The sequence below is a fragment of the Balaenoptera borealis genome (genome assembly GCF_965194805.1).
Source record: "Balaenoptera borealis genome assembly, chromosome: 4".
NCBI classification, from domain to species: Eukaryota; Metazoa; Chordata; class Mammalia; order Artiodactyla; family Balaenopteridae; genus Balaenoptera; species Balaenoptera borealis.
In genome coordinates, this window is record NC_138861.1 from 130,970,203 (window position 1) to 130,989,948 (window position 19,746).

General features: G+C 38.7%; 2 protein-coding genes across 4 annotated transcripts; one reads left to right on the top strand and one right to left on the bottom strand.

Annotated features, from left to right (window-relative positions):
- Nucleotides 1-47: 47 nt before the first annotated feature.
- EXOSC9 (exosome component 9) lies at nucleotides 48-19,584 on the top strand. Of its 3 annotated transcripts, none has more exons than XM_082389680.1 (13): nucleotides 48-210; nucleotides 545-639; nucleotides 1,389-1,508; nucleotides 1,625-1,727; nucleotides 2,656-2,793; nucleotides 4,449-4,531; nucleotides 5,788-5,920; nucleotides 7,341-7,429; nucleotides 8,088-8,234; nucleotides 9,192-9,373; nucleotides 10,978-11,056; nucleotides 11,270-11,394; nucleotides 18,427-19,584. In XM_082389680.1, exons 1-12 carry the CDS (start codon nucleotides 145-147, stop codon nucleotides 11,352-11,354), a joined length of 1,320 nt encoding a protein of 439 aa, XP_082245806.1. In that variant the 5' UTR covers nucleotides 48-144; the 3' UTR covers nucleotides 11,355-11,394; nucleotides 18,427-19,584. The 3 variants fall into 3 exon arrangements, with proteins under 3 accessions (XP_082245806.1, XP_082245805.1, XP_082245804.1); XM_082389679.1 differs by lacking the exon at nucleotides 18,427-19,584 and adding an exon at nucleotides 16,309-16,474; XM_082389678.1 differs by lacking the exon at nucleotides 18,427-19,584 and having other exon boundaries at nucleotides 11,270-11,415.
- On the bottom strand, nucleotides 11,785-18,409 carry CCNA2 (cyclin A2). Its single transcript, XM_082389681.1, has 8 exons — nucleotides 17,228-18,409; nucleotides 16,201-16,444; nucleotides 14,835-14,947; nucleotides 14,409-14,632; nucleotides 13,576-13,783; nucleotides 13,037-13,150; nucleotides 12,469-12,602; nucleotides 11,785-12,110 (listed from the first exon to the last, which is right to left on the bottom strand). Exons 1-8 carry the CDS (start codon nucleotides 17,447-17,449, stop codon nucleotides 12,062-12,064), a joined length of 1,308 nt encoding a protein of 435 aa, XP_082245807.1. The 5' UTR covers nucleotides 17,450-18,409; the 3' UTR covers nucleotides 11,785-12,061.
- Nucleotides 19,585-19,746: the final 162 nt, after the last annotated feature.

A 19,746-nucleotide genomic window follows, 5' to 3' on the forward strand; every position in this document is an offset into this window, starting at 1 on the left:
CAGCCTTTGCTTTCCCAGCTTCAGCTGCCGCGCTTTGATGACGTCAATCTCCTGCGCCGAGGTACGAGCAGGGTGCGCGTGAAGAGGTGCAGGGTGTCTTCTCCCGACGCGTTCCAGTGCCTGTGCGTCCCCTGACCCGAAAGTATGAAGGAGACGCCACTCTCAAACTGCGAGCGCCGCTTTCTACTCCGCGCCATCGAAGAGAAAAAGGTAAACCGGGCATTTGGCGCTGCGTGAGCGCTCGGGTAGCGCGGCGGCCCGCAGCCTTCCGGCCTGGGCGCACAGACCTAGCTCTCTCAGGCCCCGGGAGCCCCTGGGGGAGCGGCCGGTGGGTTCCCCCAAGGCCCCAATATTTATTTGGCTCCGGTGGGGTCTTTTCAAGGCTCAGGTCACCCCAGCGACTGTCAGTGCTCGGGCACCTAGTTTCCACTCTCCTACGTGGAGTGGTCAGGATCACACTTATCTCCAAGTGCTTAGCCCAAGGACTGCCTAGCACAGAGTAATCAATATTTGTATTAGGAATAAAGGAATGTTGTGCTTACAGCGGCTGGATGGCAGACAAACCTATGATTATAGGAACATCAAGATCTCATTTGGAACAGATTATGGGTGCTGCATTGTGGAACTTGGAAAAACAAGGTAACAAAGTATTCAAATTAGGTATAAGCTCAATAGGGAGGAATTTAAAAGAACTTGATTGACTCAGTTTACAGAGCAGATAAGTCTGGACAGTACTTTGTTTAGCTGCCCGAAATAAATATGTTGTCTTTAATGCAAGACTTTGGGTTTATAGTCACACTTTACATTTTTAATCATGAATATGTTTTCTGTCACATGAGTATCACATAGTTCTTTCTGATCTCTGTGAATCATATATACAGCCAGCAGTGATTGCACTGAATTTGTTCCTTGCATTTGTTGTCATTAAGTAGGGCCTACTTTCCTCCTTTTCCTGAGTGACATGAGAATTAGATTTTTAATATTCATTTGGAAGTTGTGAGGATATTGGTCAGATAATGTTGGTGAACCATGCCGTAAGAAAACTCTTAGGACGTCTCAAGTTTGCATGCCATCTTGTATCACTAAATATTTGTTTTAGAAAAGAGAAGAAATGGTCATTGACTCTTAAAAATCTGTGGCATAGTAAATATTGTAATAAGAGATTTTTTTTTCCCTGTCATCTCTTTGGTTATGCCAATATGTGTTTTATTTCTGTATGTATTCTACTACTGTACTTTGTAGGTAACTTCAACCTTTAATGATATATCATACTGAACATGTTATTACTCAACGTACTGTAAGACTGAAACTTAATTTTTAGATTTCCTTTTTTTTTTAATTGGAAAGGAAATACATTTAATTAACAGATTTGTACTTTATCTTTGCAGAGTTCTTGGACAGGTTTCCTGTGAACTTGTTTCTCCAAAACTCAATAGGGCAACAGAAGGTATTCTTTTTTTTAACCTTGAACTCTCTCAGATGGCTGCCCCAGCTTTTGAACCTGGCAGGTATTTAAATCTTTTTCTTAAGCTGCTTTATCCAGAGGAGAGCCTAACAGGGGTGAGCTGTTGTTTTACTGCCTGGTGTTATATTTCATGACATTAGCCCATTCCTGTTTTCATAGGCAGTCAGATCTCTTGGTGAAGTTGAATCGCCTCTTGGAAAGATGTCTCAGAAATTCGAAGTGTATAGACACTGAATCTCTCTGTGTTGTTGCTGGTGAAAAGGTGGGGAATATGCCCAAAATGCTTAATCTTGGGATGAGTATTGTTGATTCATGGATCCCTGTATCTATACTTTCATTCTCAGAGCTTCAATTAATTCAGTTTTATTCTAGTTCACTTCACTTCACATATTCCTGAGTGCTACCCATAGAACTTTGTGTCATCTCTCTTTGGAGGGACAAAAAAATTAATTGGTGAAAATAGCAACTTGGATTTGTATACAAATTTCTTATTCAAAGAACTTGTGGTTTTTCACATATTTTCATTTATTTTCTTATGTTATTTAAGTGAGTTGATAGAAGCAGGTAATGTTTTCCTTTTTTATGGATGAAGAGCTGAAGAACTGATTAAATCCTTCATTTGGATAGGTTTATTGACTTACACAGGGCTGCATAGTGAGTCATTGGTAGTCTGACATTGGAAATATTACTCTCAATATATTGTGCTACTTGATGATATTAGAACTTTATTCTTGATTTAGGGTATTTTAACCATCTTTTTGACTCCATAGAAGTCACTTGGCCTTTCCACATTCCATACTTGAATATAATACTATTTGCATTACTTGTAAGGTTATCATAAATATTGTCAAGTAAAACCTAAGAGTTTGAGGTTTTTAAGTTAGGAGATACAATAAAAATATCATTAAGCTTGGAGTTAGGGGAATCTTAGTACTAAATGTAGAGTGGCTCTGTGTATTTACAGTATATATTTTACTGTTTTCAAATGACTCATAGAAAGGTAAACTATTGGTATTTCAGGTGTTGGTCTGGCTTGACATTTTCTAAATGTATTTTTATTGATACAATAGAAGGAATAACTGCATGTTTTAACAGCAAGAGAAAAACTTGCACGCAGTGTTCCCTTTCCTTATAAATAACCTCTGGTTGTGACTCTTTAGGATTTATTTTTGTTTCGAATTCACATTCAGGTTTGGCAAATACGCGTGGACCTACATTTGTTAAATCATGATGGAAACATTATTGATGCTGCCAGCATTGCTGCAATTGTAGCCTTATGTCACTTCCGAAGGCCTGATGTCTCTGTCCAGGGAGATGAAGTAACACTGGTAAGCTCCCATGATGTGAGCCAGGCTCCTTATGAATGAATGAATATCCTTGCTGTGCAGACAGCTTGTTTCTAATGAAGTCTTGTTGTAAATGGCAATTAAGTATGTTCTAAAATTTGTTCCCAAGGCAAAAAATATGGTCACAGTTACCTTTGAAATCTCTTAAATCTCCTGTATTAAAGTTTTGTCAATGAAAGCGTACCCTATCCTGGTTTTTTTAGAATAGAACTCGATGACTTCTTTGGATTGAGCATTAGATAAAGTGGTTGGTTTATGCTTAGGGGGCATGTGTGAAAAATCATAATTCTCAGTATTTTCACAGTGAGATGCTTGTTCTTACTGTGTGGCAAAAACCCATCAGAAACACCTGGAAAGACTGTTAAAACATATTGCTAGTCTCCATCCTCAGAGTAGAATGGGGATAGGATGTATGAGTTTGTACTTCTGACAGAGTTCCCAGGTGATACTGATGGTGCTGGTATAAGGACCACATTTTGAAAACTATGGACCTATACTATTTACATTGTCCTTTCTTTTGTGCAGAGTATGCCAATTTCAATTTATATAAATTACATGCTAGAATAATGAAAGTGCACTGTGGTGATAATTTGATTCCTGAAGTTATAAAAGGAAACATCAGATGCCCAGATTCTCTAAGATGTCATTCATGATGCTGTTTTTAGGAATTAGACTGGAGCAGACTCTTGAAAGACTTAGAGGTGTAGACAAAGTTTTATTAACAATAGAGACGTGTCCCTTTAGAGAGGGGAGGTGGTATATGGAAGTAAAAAAGAAAGTATAGAGTGATGAGTAGACAAAAAAGACATTGATTAAAAAATACTGTAGAGATATTGCTGGTGGTAAAGTGTTACAGCCATGTTGGAAGAGTTTGGCAGTTTCTTAAAAAGTTAAGTGTAAACTTATACAGCCTAGCAATTCTATATCTAAAAATGTACTCAAGGAGAATGAAAGTATACATTCACTCAAAGACTTTTATGTGAATGTTCATAGCAGCATTATTCATTATAGTCAAAAACTGAAAATTAGCCAAATGTTCATCAACTAGTGAATGGAAAAACAAAGTGTGGTATATCCACGCAGTGGAATACTATTCAGCAGTAAAAAGGACCAAACTACCGGTGTGATGTATACTTCAAGGTGGATGGAACATGCTGAGTTGAAAGGAGGCAGATGCAAAAGACTGAAAATTGTTTGATTCCACTTACATGGAATGCCCAGAAAAGGCAGATTTATAGAGATAAAGTATTGATAGATCAGTGGTTGCTTTGGGCTGGGAGTGGGAGTGATAATCAACTGCAAACACACTTAAGGGAATTTGGGGGAGTAATGAGAATGTTTTAAAAACTGAATTGTGGTGATAGTTACTTCACTATATATTTACTAAAAAGTGAATTATTTACTAACAATTAGTGGATTTTATGTTATGTAAATTATACCTCAACAGAGCTTTTTGACAAATACATAAAGTTTTAAGGAAGATGAATGGCTAAGTCAAACAGGTAGTTGCAAAAGAAGTTATTTACGTACTCACTGAAGATTAAAGGGATTTCATTTTTTATTTTAACATTTGATGTACAAGATTTTTTGTCTGTTTATAAGTTAGTGTAATTATTGAAGCTTTCATTTTCAAACAGTATACACTTGAGGAGCGTGATCCTGTGCCATTGAGCATCCACCATATGCCCATTTGTGTCAGTTTTGCCTTCTTCCAGCAAGGGTAAGTCTCACCCTGGTCATGGGCTGAAATTATAAATGCAGCTAGGAGCTTTTTTGTTCCATTCAAATGTGCCGTAGGCAAACGAACAAACCCCTTGTTTAATATTAGAGCGCCTTATAGTTCTTTTCTTTCTCTGTTAAGAGCATTACTTGACAAATGCTCAGAACTGAGAGCTTTCTCAGTAGAAGTGACAAATTCTCCTTTAATGAAGAGACTTCACGTTTTCCTTTTCATGGCATACTTATACGTTTATGAGTTTACCACAGCATGGTAGCGTATCTTTCCTAGAGGTGTACAGATGTTAGGCTCTAATTTTGGAAAGTAGGCTGAGAATGACTGTGGATTAATGCAAGAGGACTTTGGAATATATTTGAGGAGCATATTATATGGAATAGTTGTAGGATAGGAGCAGGTTACAAGGCGGAATGGTTCACAAATGAGAAAAAAAAATCTTGTTTTCCTTCAGCTCTCCAGCAGTTTCTTCACAACTCACTGCTAATTCCTTCTACAACAGAAAACCTGGAATCTTAGGTCCATGTAAGGTGCCTTTAAATGAAAGCTTGAGCCTTAAATCTCTTTAGAAACAAAGAGAGGTATAAATATTTTAGCAATTTTATGACTAAGAACTAGAGAAAAGCTTTCATCTTTCAGTCACTGTAGTATAGAATTTTATTAGAGGGAAATAGACCAGCACTGTCCTGTAGAATTATGACATGAACCATATATGTAATTTTAGTAGCCACATTAAAACGGTAAAAAGAAACAGGTAAAATTAGTTTTGATATTTTATTTTACTTGATATATCTAAAATATTTTAATATGTAATCAATATCTTAAAAATTATTCTTGAGATATTTCACATTCTTTTATTTCTACTAAGTCTTTGAAATCCAGTATTTTATACTAACAGTACATCTTAGTTTGGACTAGCCACATTTCAACGGCTCAGTAACCACACGTGATTAGAGGCTAACATTGGACACTGTAGAAATAGGCAGTGTTTTTTTGTAATGAGCCATTAGCAGAACCTGGAAGAATTTCAAAGTACAGGATATTAGAGAAACTTCAAAATTAACCAAATTAATGTTACAATAATTCTGTTGTCTCTTTTCACATTAAAGTGACTCAAATTCATAGGCTCAGACCTACACTGTGTTGACCTTATTATAATGCTATCTTTTAAAAATATCCATTAGCTTAAAATTGACAAGCACTCAGCATCAGATTTGTTCAGGTCCGTTTAACATTCATTTCAGAACATATTTATTGGTGGATCCCAATGAACGAGAAGAACGTGTAATGGATGGCTTGCTGGTGATTGCCATGAATAAGCATCGAGAGATTTGTACCATCCAATCCAGTGGTGGGATAATGCTGCTAAAAGACCAAGTCAGTGCTTTGATTTGATTAATGTTCCATTAAAGATAGGTCTCTTCTTTTTAGAAGCTTTTTCGTGCTTTTTAACTAAAATCCAACAGATATTTTCAATGATCGATTCTCGGATCTGTTAGAATCTGGTTTCAGTACTGTCTGTTGACTTGTGGCTACAAGGTACCCTCCTTCCTCCCTGGCTTCTCCCGTGGATGGCCCTCCAGAGTCTACCCCTCTAGATGGAGGAATACTCTTTTCCTTCCAGTGAGGAAAGAGATTTATATCCTTTCCCCCTCCCCTTCCCCTTCCTTCCCCTTCCCCTTCCCCGCGTTGGGTCTTCGGTGCTGCGAGTGGGCTTTTCTCTAGTTGCGGTGAGCAGGGGCTACTCTTCATTGCGGTGCGCGGGCTTCTCATTGCGGTGGCTTCTCTTGTTTCAGAGCACGGGCTCTAGGTGCGCGGGCTTCAGTAGTTGTGGCACCGGGCTCTAGAGCGCAGGCTCAGTAGTTGTGGCACACGGGCTTAGTTGCTCCGCGGCACGTGGTATCTTCCCGGAACTGGGATCCAACCTGTGTCCCCTGCATTGGCAGGCAGATTCTTAACCACCGCACCACCAGGGAAGTCCGTATATCCCTATTTTTCTTTAAAGTGTCAGAAAGTAGAAATTATGTAAAAAGATAGTTTTACTTTTGGAATTTGGGTACAGTGAGCAGAAGTTCTCAAATCCAGCTACATATAAGATTCACATGGGGACTTTTAGAAAATAGATTGCCATGTACCATATGGTGCAGCTGGTTAGGAGCACAGAGACTACTTAATTGGAACTCCAGCTCTTCCTTATACTAACTGACCTTTGGCAGATGGTTTCATATTTTTGTGCTTCAATCTCTTTATCTGTAAAATAGTAAATAATCTTAATGTCAACACCTTCTTGTTAGGAGAATATAAGGATAGATATGGATATATTGTACTGTATAGCATAAATTAAGTGTGCAGTAAATGTTAGTTTCTGTTATCATCATTGTCATTATTACCAGCATCATGACCACTGCCAGATCCCTATTTCCAGCGATTCTGATCCATTAGGTCCCTGAGGCCTGGGAATCTTTGCTTTATACAAGCTTTCCGGGGGACACCGTGCAGCCCTGTCTTGAACAGAGCTATGGATCACTCACAGAAAGGAAATTAGTGTATCTGTGGCCTCTTCAGTGGTATCTTCTACATTGTCATAGAAAAGTTTTTGGGTCAGTTCCCTTAACATTTAAAAATAGCTCTCACATCTTGCCTTAATTTGTGTTTACAGTGTATTATTTTCATATTTGAAAAAAAAAGTAATGGTTAAATTGCAAAGGTAGAAAAACTAATCTCATGTTTTTAGTTTTGTTAGAGAAAGCTATTTGATTTGTTGTCTTTAAATAACAGAGTTCACTTTTATAAATAGGTTTTGAGATGTAGTAAAATAGCTGGTGTGAAGGTAGCAGAAATTACAGAGCTAATACAGAAAGCTTTGGAGAACGACCAGAAAGTTAGGTAAGTTTGATTTTTTCAGAACTGAATGGTCTTGTTATAGATTTTTCTGTTGAGGATTTTTCTCGCACAAGCATAACTATAGAGTTTTTACACTCAGTCTTTCCTTATCTGTTCATCTCAGTTGAATATACTAAATGTTTTTTGAAAGTTGATTGAACTATTTATTGTATTCCAGTTTACACATAATCTGTATTAAAAAGCCACATAATATTTTTCGTTTAAAAAGTTAACATTTTCTTAGGAAAAAAAGAATCCAGTAGCTCCTGTTAACAGAAAGAATACAAACTGGGGTTGGTTCCCATCTCTTCTTACTGTGTGACATTAAGCAACAGCTATGTCTCAGCACTTCAGTGTCTTCTGTAATATGGGAGGTTAATGCCTACCTGGTGGGGCTGGTTTGAGGATTGGAGAATAATATGCTTTAAGTACATAGCACATGCTTGGCACACGGTTTAATAAATGGTTAATTATAGTAACTTTTTATTATCTCACTTGATAGGCATAATAAATTGGTGGGGTTAAGTTAGTCAAATAGTTTCTCATCCAATATTTCTCATCTATCAAAAGGATAAAATAGTTAACTTTTTTTTCCCTTCCTGTCTTCTCTCCCACCTCTCATTCCCCATTCCCCCACAACTCCCCAAAAAAACCCACACAGGAAAGAAGGTGGAAAGTTTGGCTTTGCAGAATCTATAGCAAATCAAAAGATCACAGCATTTAGAATGGAAAAGGCCCCTGTTGATACCTCCGATGTAGAGGAGAAAGCAGAAGAAATCATCTCTGAAGCTGAACCTCCTTCAGAAGTGTATCTTTACTGGGTGTTTTTGGTAAAAACAAGAAGATTCATAACACTTTGGGCATTATTAGGGCTATGTGAAGCGTGTGCATACGGAAATTTGTTTTCTGAAACACTGTACTTTGTTAGAAAAAAACATTTAAGATATAAGACAAGATAGTGATGAGTCATATTAAATTGATGGTGTAACATCTACCTTCTCTTCAGCTATCCTACCAAAACCAGAAAATTCTCTTATTTTAAGAACCAATTTACAGCATTTCATTTTCCTTTGGAAAACTGTTCTCTAATCTCACTGGCATGGTCAGACACTATACATTACACATTGTTCTTTTATTTTTTAATAAATTTATTTACTTATGTATTTATTTTTGGCTGTGTTGGGTCTTCGTTGCTGCACGCGGGCTTTCTCTAGTTGTGGCGAGCAGGGGCTACTCTCCGTTGTGGTGCACGGGCTTCTTATTGCGGTGGCTTCTCTTGCTGCGGATCACGGGCTCTAGGCGCTCGGGCTTCAGTAGCTGTGGCTCGCAGGCTCTAGAGCGCAGGCTCAGCAGTTGTGGCGCACGGGCTTAGTTGCTCCGCAGCATGCGGCATCTTCCCGGACCAGGGCTGAAACCCATGTCCCCCTGCATTGGCAGGCGGATTCTTAACCACTGCGCCACCAGGGAAGTCCCCACATTGTTCCTGAAGTTCATTCACCAGATTTATTACTGCAACTAAAATGTTCAGAGCGAGTGTGTCTCTTGATATTTCTCACCCATTGTGTCCATAAAATCTTAACCTGAGTTATACACTATTTCTTCTTCACTGTTCAGCCATCCATAGTATAGCTATTAGTAAATTTTTTCCTAATAATTTGAGGCACACTTCAATCAATCTTAAAGGAAGAAAACTTTCATTCTAATCTTTTTCTGCACTGCATCAAATAGCAGTATTTTTGTTATTCAGTTTTCTTAACTTGCTAAGTGTTTCGAAACCTGTGCTGTGGACTCCTGGAACCGCCCAAATTGGAGAGGGAATAGAAAACTCCTGGGGTGATCTTGAAGACTCTGAGAAGGAAGACGAAGATGAAGGTGGCAGTGATGAAGCTATCATTCTTGATAGTATAAAAATGGACACGGGAGAAGTCTCTAATATTGGAAGCCAAGGTATGTGATACTTTATGGCTATATGTAATATATATATATATATATATATATATATATATCCCTATTTTAGGAATCTTATTTTTATATTAGCAGTTACTTTTTTAGAGGGGCTAAATATTTTGTAATTTAAATTTCAACTAAACTGTTGAGGCTAACTGCAAGAATATGCTTATCTTTGAGGAATAGTGGTATTCTTTGGTATGTGAAGGGAGTGGCATTTTTTATTTTAAAGTTTTTTTTTTTTTCTTTTTTTGTATCTTATCCGGGCCAGTTTTAAGGGGATGAGTTTCCTAAAATCTCATTCCTGTGTGCTGTTTTTTCTTTGTATAGTTTCTAGACTCAAACATAAAAAGGCAATATCATAACATATATTAGAGTAGTGCCATCCACAGAACTTTCTGCAGTGTTAGAAATGTTGTGTCTACACTGTCCAGCATAGTAGCCACTAGCCACATGTAGCTACTGAGCAGTGAAATGTGGCTTGTGTGAAGAACTGAATTCTAAATTTTAATAAATCAAACAAGGAAGGATCTAGGAAGTAGGTTGGTGGAGAACTAAAGGATGCAGCTACTAAATCTGGCTGAGAAAATAGTGAAGGTGATACTGTTTCGGTGTGTAATGCATATACCTGCCTGCCTTCAAGGAAGGAGAATATTGCCTGTAAGTATTACTGAGAACATGCTGGGGTTTTTTGTAAGGCAAAAAAAAAAAAAATCCCCATTAATTGGGACCCTTATTCAGCTTCCCCAGTGGTTACTTCTATTTAGTATTATTCTTCCAGACCTCGTTCCATGTATTTACTATATATTTACACCAACATAAGCTGCTTAAACACAGGGACTATTTATTGATAGATGTTACTTTTTTTTTTTTAAACTCCATATGCCTTTATATATTTGTGAAATTTTTCTAATAGGGAGAAAGTAATTGAAAACTCTATTTAAATATAAAGAATTAATGTAATAAGTCTCATGGGGAAAATGGGCAAAAGAATAGAAACAGACATTTCTGTTCTTCTGCCTATTTTTTGTTTCTGTTCCTATTTGTATATGCATTCTCAAATACAAACGGCCAGGAACACATTGGCAAGGGTGTATAGGAAAATGGGTTAATATACTATTCTTGGAGTGTAAATTGAAACGTTTCTGGAGGGATCTGGCAAAAATGTCTTTTGGAAGGTATATGCCTTTTGACCTAGTAATTCTGCTTCTAGGTATTTTTCCTTCTAGTGTTGTTTATAGTAGGGAGAAATTTAAAATCTAGATCTTCAAAATTAACAAATTCAAAGAGTAGCACAAGGAATTCAGTTGGCATATTGACTTGTTTCCAAATTGGTTCTATAAGATGCTCTATGTGTGTGTGTATAGTGTGTGTGTGTATATACACACACACACACACACACACACACACACACACACCTGTATGTAGAATCATCCCCCTCACTTTAATTCTATTAAAGAAGCACACACAAGGTTTTTCAGAGCTCCAAGGAATAACCTCAGGGAAGGGAAGAACCAAATAGTACATCTGTAAGCCTCCACCCAAAATGCTGTTTGGGCTCTCTATCTGAAACTTATATTCCTTTCTTAACATTTTCTTAAAAGATGCCCCTATAGTGCTCTCAGACAGTGAAGAAGAAGAAATGATCATTTTAGAACCAGATAAGAATCCGAAGAAAATAAGGTAACAAATTTCTGGTTTATTTCAAATGTATACATATACTCAAGACTTTTTAGAAGCTTGCTCTCTGGGTTTCTTCAACCTGAGATTTATAGAATTGGGTCTGTAAAACTGCTTGGATGCCTTTCAAGGTTACAGTATTCTTCTGTCACAGTTGGCAAAAGTAAGCTCCTAGTACCAGTACTGTTAAAACTTGTTAATTTACTTTGTTCACAGAACACAGACCATCAGTGCAACACAAGTAAGAGCACCAAGTAAAAAGCCAGTGAAAAAGAGAAAAAAGAAGAGAGCTGCTAATTAAAGTTCACATAGTTGTATATTTGTATATAACTATTAAAAAGGTATTTATTCAGTGCTAACAACCTTGGGTATTATTCACAAACCCATTATAGAATCTAGTTCTTTATACAGTTTTTTACATTATGCTTTAAAATAAACGTCTGGAGAACTCTTTAAAACAGGTTTTAAATAACTGTCACTTTGGTAGGTCAAATGTAGTAAAAGTTGATGAATGAAAAAGCATTTTCATAGTGTGTACAAAGACCTGAAAGAGTCTTCTTAGATTATGCCCAAGTCAGACAGTTGGCCCAGTTCCTTACGGAGGTGAATGTCATCACCTGTGTGTTGGAAGGAGAAGCCTTCCCAGTCCCCATGCTTTAATAAACCAAATTAATTTTTGAGTGAAATCCTGAAGTCAAATTTTTACCTCAAATTAAATTTGACTTACAAACCAAATTTTCCAAATCAATTTATTTCTTATTATCCTGACAGCTGGCATCATTAATACTTTAACAAAAACCACTTAAAATTAGCCAAATATCTAAGATAGTTACATGTACAAAAGATATACAAATTAAAACCATTTAAAAAGTAATAGATACCATAATTTGTACTTGACCATAACTTCTGTATTCAGAAATGATTGTAAAATTAAAACCTAAGATAAAATCTGTACACCATATACTTTGAGTGATTTACATCCTAGAAAACAAAGGCAGTCTTTCACTGTTACACATTTAGTGTCTCTGGTGGGTTGAGGAGAGAAACACCATGATACCTGTAAGCAGGGAAAAAAAAAATCCATTTTTAGTAAACATTCATTGGGTGAAACAGATTATGGAATGAAACATATACTAGGAACTCACAAATGCTATTTCTGTCTACTTGAATTAATGGTTATAAAACCATAGTCTGGTCCCCAACACTTGCATGCATGCCCCCCGTTCCTCTCCCCTCTTCTCCCTCAAATACAGGACAGAAGCTCAAAACACATGGCTGCTAAGAGAACAGTTGCTTAAGGAGGCTGTGCCTGATTTGTGAATCCCTTAAATAAAGTTAAAATGTCAAGGATCTCTGAACCGTACGATAGCCTGGAAAAGCAAGCTTCTTTGGTATCTACTGCTGTTAATTCTTACTTTGAGTTTTTGTACTTTTCTCTTATTGACTGTTGTGCATGCCGCGGAGCTCTGAGGTAGGTCTGGTGAAGGTCCATGAGACAAGGCTTTAGAGTTTCCAGCGTATATCCAGTCTTTTGTACTAATGATTCAGGCTGCAGGAGGGAGGACGGAACCACTGAGTTTTGTTTTTAGTAACAGACACTGAATACAAGTTAGTAGTTGGCATTAAGCTCGAGTTTTGCTAAACTTCAGTCCTAACATGTCCAACTAACATCTTCCAGTTTTCTCAAGCTCTGTTTGCTAACTTCGATCAATTTTTACTATTTTCCTTGCCAGCAGCAAGTCTTATGGCCTGAATTCTTTAAGCACACCTTTCAAATCCAAGTATTAATAGTAAGCAAGCTTTCTACCTAACAGATGCTATTAAACAGGTAAGACAAAACGCTTCAAACAGTGTAGGTGGTTGAATAGCTCTTCCAGTTCAGTACATCTAGACAACTGTCAGTTGTATAGGACAGCTATTTAACCTATCTGGCACAAGCATTTACAGCACAAGGTGGATGTGTGAGGACGTCGTCATACATACCCAGCTTTGTCCCGTGACAGTGTAGAGTGCTAAATGGAAGGCCGCTGCGGCGATAACTGATGGCAAATACTTTAGATATGGGTCAGCATCTATCAAACTTAACTCTCCCAAAAACTGGAATGAAAAAGTAAATAAGCTTTATGATCATAAGAGCTCTGGAATTCAAACCTCAAATCCTTACCTTCTGACCGAATATTTTGCTGTCTTTAAGACTGGCTCTGTAGCAACCATCGCCACATCTTTAAATATATCCACTACCGTGTTTTGCTTCATTCTCATCCTGTATTTTTCCTCCTTTAATAGCTTTAAAAACAACCCTGCTGGCTACCATTTCCCAAGACTTCATCCTCATACCACTATTCCTAGTGCTTTCTCCATTTATGTTTTCTTTTGCCAATGATGATAGGCTTTCTTTCATACTGCAGCACTAACCTGTCCCCAGAATACTAAATCCCTTGACCAAGGCTGTATAATGAAACTAGAGCTTGCCCCTAATTGTGACCTTAGAATCTTCATTCAACAAAATGAAAAGAACTTACCATTGCTAAACTTTCAACTTTGCAGTTTGCAGACTGCTGGTGCAGAAAGTACTGGGTAAGAAACTGATTTATTGTTGGTGCAGCTAAGTCAAAAGCAAGGACTTTCAAAACTAGGTGCTCCATTCTCAGAACTTGTTTCTTGGTATAAGTGTCATCTGTAATGTATACAAATTCTGCTACTTCTGGGGGGTATATTTCTTCAAACTTTCTACAATGAAAGGAGTTTTAAGTAATCAGTCCTTTTATAAGAAAAGCAAGCTTGTTTATCCCGACTTGAAATCCCTTAAGCAGAATAAATGGAACGAATGCAAAACCAGTTGCCTGTTTCCACTGATACTTGACCATTTCTAGCCAAGACTACGTAAATGCTAATTAAAAGCCCCAAATATTTCTCCCACTTCAAAGGAAATAAGTGAGAGACTGACTTCCCAAGATGGGAACAATGCCAGAGTTCACCAAGTAACTGAAAATGTAGGAAATTTCCTTAGAAAAATAAATAATTTACATTTTAGTTTTCATGTCTTAATGGAGAAAAGATTTTGCTTATATACCAGAAAGTACTTTAAAGTGGAAGGAACCACTCTGTAACCTAGTCCTGGTGTATTAAAATGTCACCAGTCTGTAGGTTCATTCAAGGTGCCCTGAAATCCAGATCTAGGAAAATTAATGTACTAAATTTAAAAAGTTTCATCCACTCCACCATCCCTAAAGTAGTTGCTGACTCCCTGCCTTGTATAGTATGTTAAAATGTCACACTTTAAAAGATCACAATTTCTTCCCTGCACAGAAATACTACTAATCACTTTTAACCCAACAAACCAAGTTGTACTTACGAGGCTAACAGCATAGCAGCAGTGCCCACAAGCTGAAGTTTTCCTCTCAACACAGACATTGATGAAAGAAACCTATCAATGTAGTTCACAGCCAAATGCAGGGTCTCATTCTGTAGTTTATATTCTTCTCCTACTTCAACTAACCAGTCCACGAGGATAGCCCTCATACTGTTAGTAATGTCTGGCTGTTTCTTCATGTAACCCACTTTAGGCTTACATTTAACCTGTTGAGAAGGTTACTTAGTATAGTGTTAAAACTGCAGTTAGATTATTTTACCATTAACAGATGCTGCCTATATGCTAGAAACTTAAGTATAGCATTAGAGTAATTCACTGGCAGTTAAAAAACTTAAAAACATTATCCTCTTAATTTCCTTTCACCACAGTGAACAAATAGTATAAAAAGTAGATTCAGAGAGTCTTTACCTCCATTTCCCTAAGGTATGTGTGAATGTCCTCATGGTAGTCTGGTACTTCATTAACACTCACTGGCTTTTCATCTTCCAATACAATTGACATATCCATAGTATGTGGTGACTCTGGGAGAATTCAAAAGTACAGTGAAGTTCACTTTTCATTTTCAACTTAATTTAAGAGCTAAAAGTGATTGCCCTTGTAAGGAGTCCCAAACTACCAATGTGTTTATTTCATCCAACTAAAAGAGCTTGTTATGACAAAGTACATAGAAGATTTAACTCTGATTTTAGTACCTATGTCCACTTACTTTTGGAATGATTTTAATTAACAAGAAAAAGTACTGACAAACCATTAACAGGAAAATGAGTTTGAGGAGCAGGTATTATGTTGAAGTATCATTCATCTCCCATGACAGTACACTGGTTTTGCTAGGACAAAGTTAAAATCCAAGTTTTGAGATATCTAGGATTTGTCATAAGAGAGTTTGCAGACCCCTAAGTCTAACCTATTCAAAGCACAATCCAGGCAATAACTAGAAGTAGGGCTAACAAGTGCGCTAAAGAGAAACTCAGATTTGTTATGGGCAGTTCAAACACATTAACACTAAAATCAACGGGTGATTCTTTTTTGGTAAATTTAAATTATCTTTGAAGGCAAAAAATATCATCCATTATTCTTTTTACTTCAAGGTTTGAGGTTAAAATTTATTGCAGATTTTAAATAAAAGTACACCAATTATTTTATTTCCATAGGACTTCCCTGCTACACCTCTCATCCATAGAACTAAAGCTGAGATTGAATTTAGTGAGCTGTCCAGTGACTCGATAGCCTGATGGTAAAGAAGCAGCACAAACTGTAGTCAGAGTTGTCTATAGCAGCTACTCTGACTCACAGGAGGACAGTGTCCCTCTCTGGTAACAGACAATCACTTAGACTGATTTTACAGAAACAGTTTTAAAGGTGGAAGAGATGTTGGCTATCTCAATATTTAAAGCTGCATTCTCAAATAACACTCTATTTGAGAATGGTATGTACAAAGTGAGTCTTAAGAATACAACTGAAATATATTCTCCCAATCAAGCAAACATTTCCAGGGTCAGATTAAAATAAGTCTGAGATCTAATGAAATTGATGTAATTACCCGTGTACCAGAAGGAGCAGGGGATTAGGATCCTTTTGTAGGTCACTAGGTCTTGCATTAGCTGTGAGGCCTGAGATAAGTCACACCCTTTCTAAACTTGTTACATTAAACCTAACTCATAATGTAGTTAAGGATCAGGTAAGATAATGTTCTGAAAAGCAAAATTTCATTAATCCAGTCTATTCAGTAATTATGATTACATTGATTTGATAACAAATTTTCTTTAAAACTTACCAAAACTACCATCCATTGGGTAATCAAGAGGTACCAGTGGTTTTCTTGGTCCTGGTAAAGTAACAGCTGAGTTAAAAGCCAAGACATCTTCACCTTCTGGTTTTTTAGATTCAGCTGGCCTCTTCTGAGTCTCTTCCTCTGCTGCATCCACGTGAATGGTAAACGAAGGCTGCTGGCTGTTTGCTTTCCAGGCAGGAACGGTGACATGCTCATCATTTACAGGAAGATCCTTAAGAGGTGCAACCTAAAAAATAAATAACTGGCTTTGAGCTTATTAAGTGGAATTTTGTTCTGCTTTCATCCCCTTATACTGCATTTACTCCCAATAGCTCTATCAGGAAAATTAAACTTTAGGGGGGAAAATCCAGACAAGGAAATTTGAGTAGTCGGAGAAAGAAGGGATGTTCCAATTTGTCACAGGCATTCCTGCAAGAGTTTTAGAGTCACACTAAGTGGAATTAGGCAAAACTCATCAAGGCCACGAGATGGGCGGAGTGGCAGGCCGAAAAATGCCAAATTTAGGAGAGATGGCAAAAAAGTGGTTTACCTCTTTCGCCCCAGGGTGGAGCAACAGAGCAAATTCGGTAAGATGGCGGAATTGACCAAAAGCAAAGTATTTTTTATACCCTTTCCTAAAGCAGAGGTAATCTCTTAACCATATGGGGAGGATGAAGGAAGTCCGAGCAGCGCCTGGGGCTTAAAAGCAGAGAAAGACGTGGAGGCGGGCAAAGACCATACTCATGTTGTAGGGCTTGGTTTGACTTCGTTATCTATAGAAAAATACTCCCAGTGGAGGAGAGCGGACAGGCAGCACAAACGCATTGTGCTGGCAGGGAGAGTAATGGGAGAAACTAATGGGAGTAATGTGGCATCCTACACTCCAGAAAACCAGGGATCAAGGGACTCCAGGTCCTGGCCTTCCGCGAAAAGGCCAGGGGATGCTTTCTCGCCACTCTCCTCTGCCGGCTAAACCCATGCAAAACTCCCGCTCGGTCCACCCTCCTGCAGATACGGCTCACTGCTTTACCCGTCGCGTCTTAGGCCTCTGCTGCGGCGCTGGTCCCCGCGAGTTCCCGGCCTTCAGTACCGCCAGCCCAGCGCGGGTCCGGGGCTGCTGGGTGGGCGCCGCCTTCTCGGGGTTGATGTTCTCCTGGTTCTCCTGGTCCTCCTGGAGCGCCGTCTGCTGCAATGTTAACAGCGCCGAGCCTGCCTCGCGGGCCGCAGGCCCGGGCGCGGAGCTGCCCAACATCACTGCTCCCGGGGGCGAGGCGGGATCAGCCTGCGGCGCCAAGCAGCGTGCACTGCGTCCCGCCGACCAGCCTAGGTACACTCCAGCCGTACCCGCCCGCCGCAGCTCGGGCCAGCCTGCCCGCCCGCTGGCCCGCTCGGGATCGTGTAGGACCGAGGAGGTTGCGAAAGGCGGAGGCAGGCACTGCCGGGCGTGGAGGGCCAAGGACGCCCCCGAAACGAAGCGAGCAGCCCGCCGGAGCGGCGGCTGTTCATGCAGTTCAAGTATCCCGCGACTATTGAAATGGACCAATGAAAAGAGCCGAGGCCCGTGACGTCACTCGGGGCGACGTGGTCGCAAGCGAGTGAAGGCGGCTGCGAAGGCAACCGAGCAGGGGCGGAGCGGGGCGAAGAGATGTCGAACGGCGGCAGGAGGAAGTACGCGCGCCCGGCGGAGAGGCGGGGCCTAAGTCTACTGTGACTTTAAACAGGGCCGCTAGGCGGTCCCTGTCTCGGGGCAAGGGCTGTCTCTAGGATAAACTGAATTAAACTTTAACAATTAGTAGCGGGCCGCCCCGGCCTTCTGCCCTAGGACCTCCAGTTAGCTTGAATGACTAGTTTCTCAAGGTCTAAAATCTGATCCGGCCACATACTGGCCTGGTGGTCCTGTTCAAGTTATTCAGTGTCTCCAATTCTCAATTTTCCTATCTGTTAATTGGGAATAATATCTACGCGTTATACAGTTGTCGTTAGTATTAAATAACGTGCATAAATCATTTAACACGCTGCTTATGTAACTGATATAATATTGGAAGACTATAATGTCATCTTACCATTTAAGTGTTTCTTCACAGTCTTATGCTTTTTATTTTTCCTAATGAAGATGCAATTAATTTAAAGTGCCACCTTGAACTACTGTTGATATATGTAACAAACAGTAATGTACTACAAGAAATTCAACTAGACAGTCATTAATTTTTATCTCTTTTTTTCCCCAAGGTGTGGCAGCCAACAAAAAGCATGGAGTAAAATTCGAGTGACCTAGATATAATTCTGTGTTCCATTTAGAAATGAAGGTTGTTTAAACATAGTAAAAACCATATGACCTTATAAAAGTAAAACTCTCTTAGCAATATGTGCCTTTAACAAATTTTCACATTTAATATACAACAAGGCTTGCACATAACTAATAAATATAATGGCATATAATTAAGGAGCACTGTTGTTTTCCAACAAATTCATAAGTGTGCCCTTCTTGAAAACACACAGAATAATTTATTTTCTATTATAATCCTTATGCTATTTTAAACAACCTTTAAGTACAATATTCACCTGAATATGAATAAAATATGAATTAAGATTAATGACTTCCATAGCCTTAAAGTCATATTTCCCTCCATTTATGATAAAAAAGAAATCAGTGGATATTAATGCAGGAAAATCTAAGAAGCTGTCACTATTTCGACACTATTCACATTCACTATTCACTTGTATAGCCCTACTGGTTACAGCACATCAAGTTAAGATCCCCCCCAGTCTATGCAAGTTCTGCTGATTTCCCTGGCCAACTCAAGTATTTTACAAACTGAGCATGGGTCACAAAACATCACCAAGTAACAGCAAAATCAGTTGTAAATCAATCTCAATTCCTAAAACAAAATTTATGTTATTTCCCCTGGTTGACAACATACATAGTAACCAGAACGCAATCCAGGCACCAGAACTTGGGTTCCACCTTTACAAAATAATAGCATGTCCTCTTAAACACTTAACCTCACTGAGAATCAGTTTTCTTACATGATTTGACAAAATAATCAATATATGTTGTCAAGATCAAGTGAGGAGGGACTTCCCTGGTGGCGCAGTGGTTAAGAATCCGCCTGCCAATGCCGGAGACACGGGTTCGATCCCTGGTCCAGGAAGATCCCACATGCCATGGAGCAACTAAGCCCGTGTACCACAACTACTGAGCCTGTGCTCTAGAGCCCGTGAGCCACAACTACTGAAGCCTGCGCACCTAGAGCCCATGCTCCACAACAAGAGAAGCCACTGCAACGAGAAGCCTGCACACCACAACGAAGAGTAGCCCCCACTCACCGCAACTAGAGAAAGCCCGCACACAGCAACGAAGACCCAAAGCAGCCAAAAATAAATTAATTAAAAGAAAAAAGATCAAATGAGGTAACATATGTAAATACATTTTGAAAACTGTAAAGCAGTTTATACATATGTGTGTTAACTTATTAAATATTTGAATATATTTTTATTTTCCAAATAATAGTTCTCAATTATTATAAACATTATAGTTATAATTATTTT

What these genes read in the sequence shown, in the direction of transcription:
- CCNA2 (XM_082389681.1), bottom strand. Translation starts at nt 17,449, where the DNA reads ATGTTGGGCAGCTCCGCGCCCGGGCCTGCGGCCCGCGAGGCAGGCTCG. An exon ending in CCCAATGGATGGTAGTTTTG is followed by an intron (nt 14,948 to 16,200) that starts GTAAGTTTTAAA and finishes GAATTCTCCCAG; the next exon opens with AGTCACCACATACTATGGAT. An exon ending in CTGTCACGGGACAAAGCTGG is followed by an intron (nt 12,603 to 13,036) that starts GTATGTATGACG and finishes TCCCTCCTGCAG; the next exon opens with CCTGAATCATTAGTACAAAA.
- EXOSC9 (XM_082389680.1), top strand. Translation starts at nt 145, where the DNA reads ATGAAGGAGACGCCACTCTCAAACTGCGAGCGCCGCTTTCTACTCCGC. An exon ending in CTCTAATATTGGAAGCCAAG is followed by an intron (nt 9,374 to 10,977) that starts GTATGTGATACT and finishes TTTTCTTAAAAG; the next exon opens with ATGCCCCTATAGTGCTCTCA. An exon ending in AAGAATCCGAAGAAAATAAG is followed by an intron (nt 11,057 to 11,269) that starts GTAACAAATTTC and finishes CTTTGTTCACAG; the next exon opens with AACACAGACCATCAGTGCAA.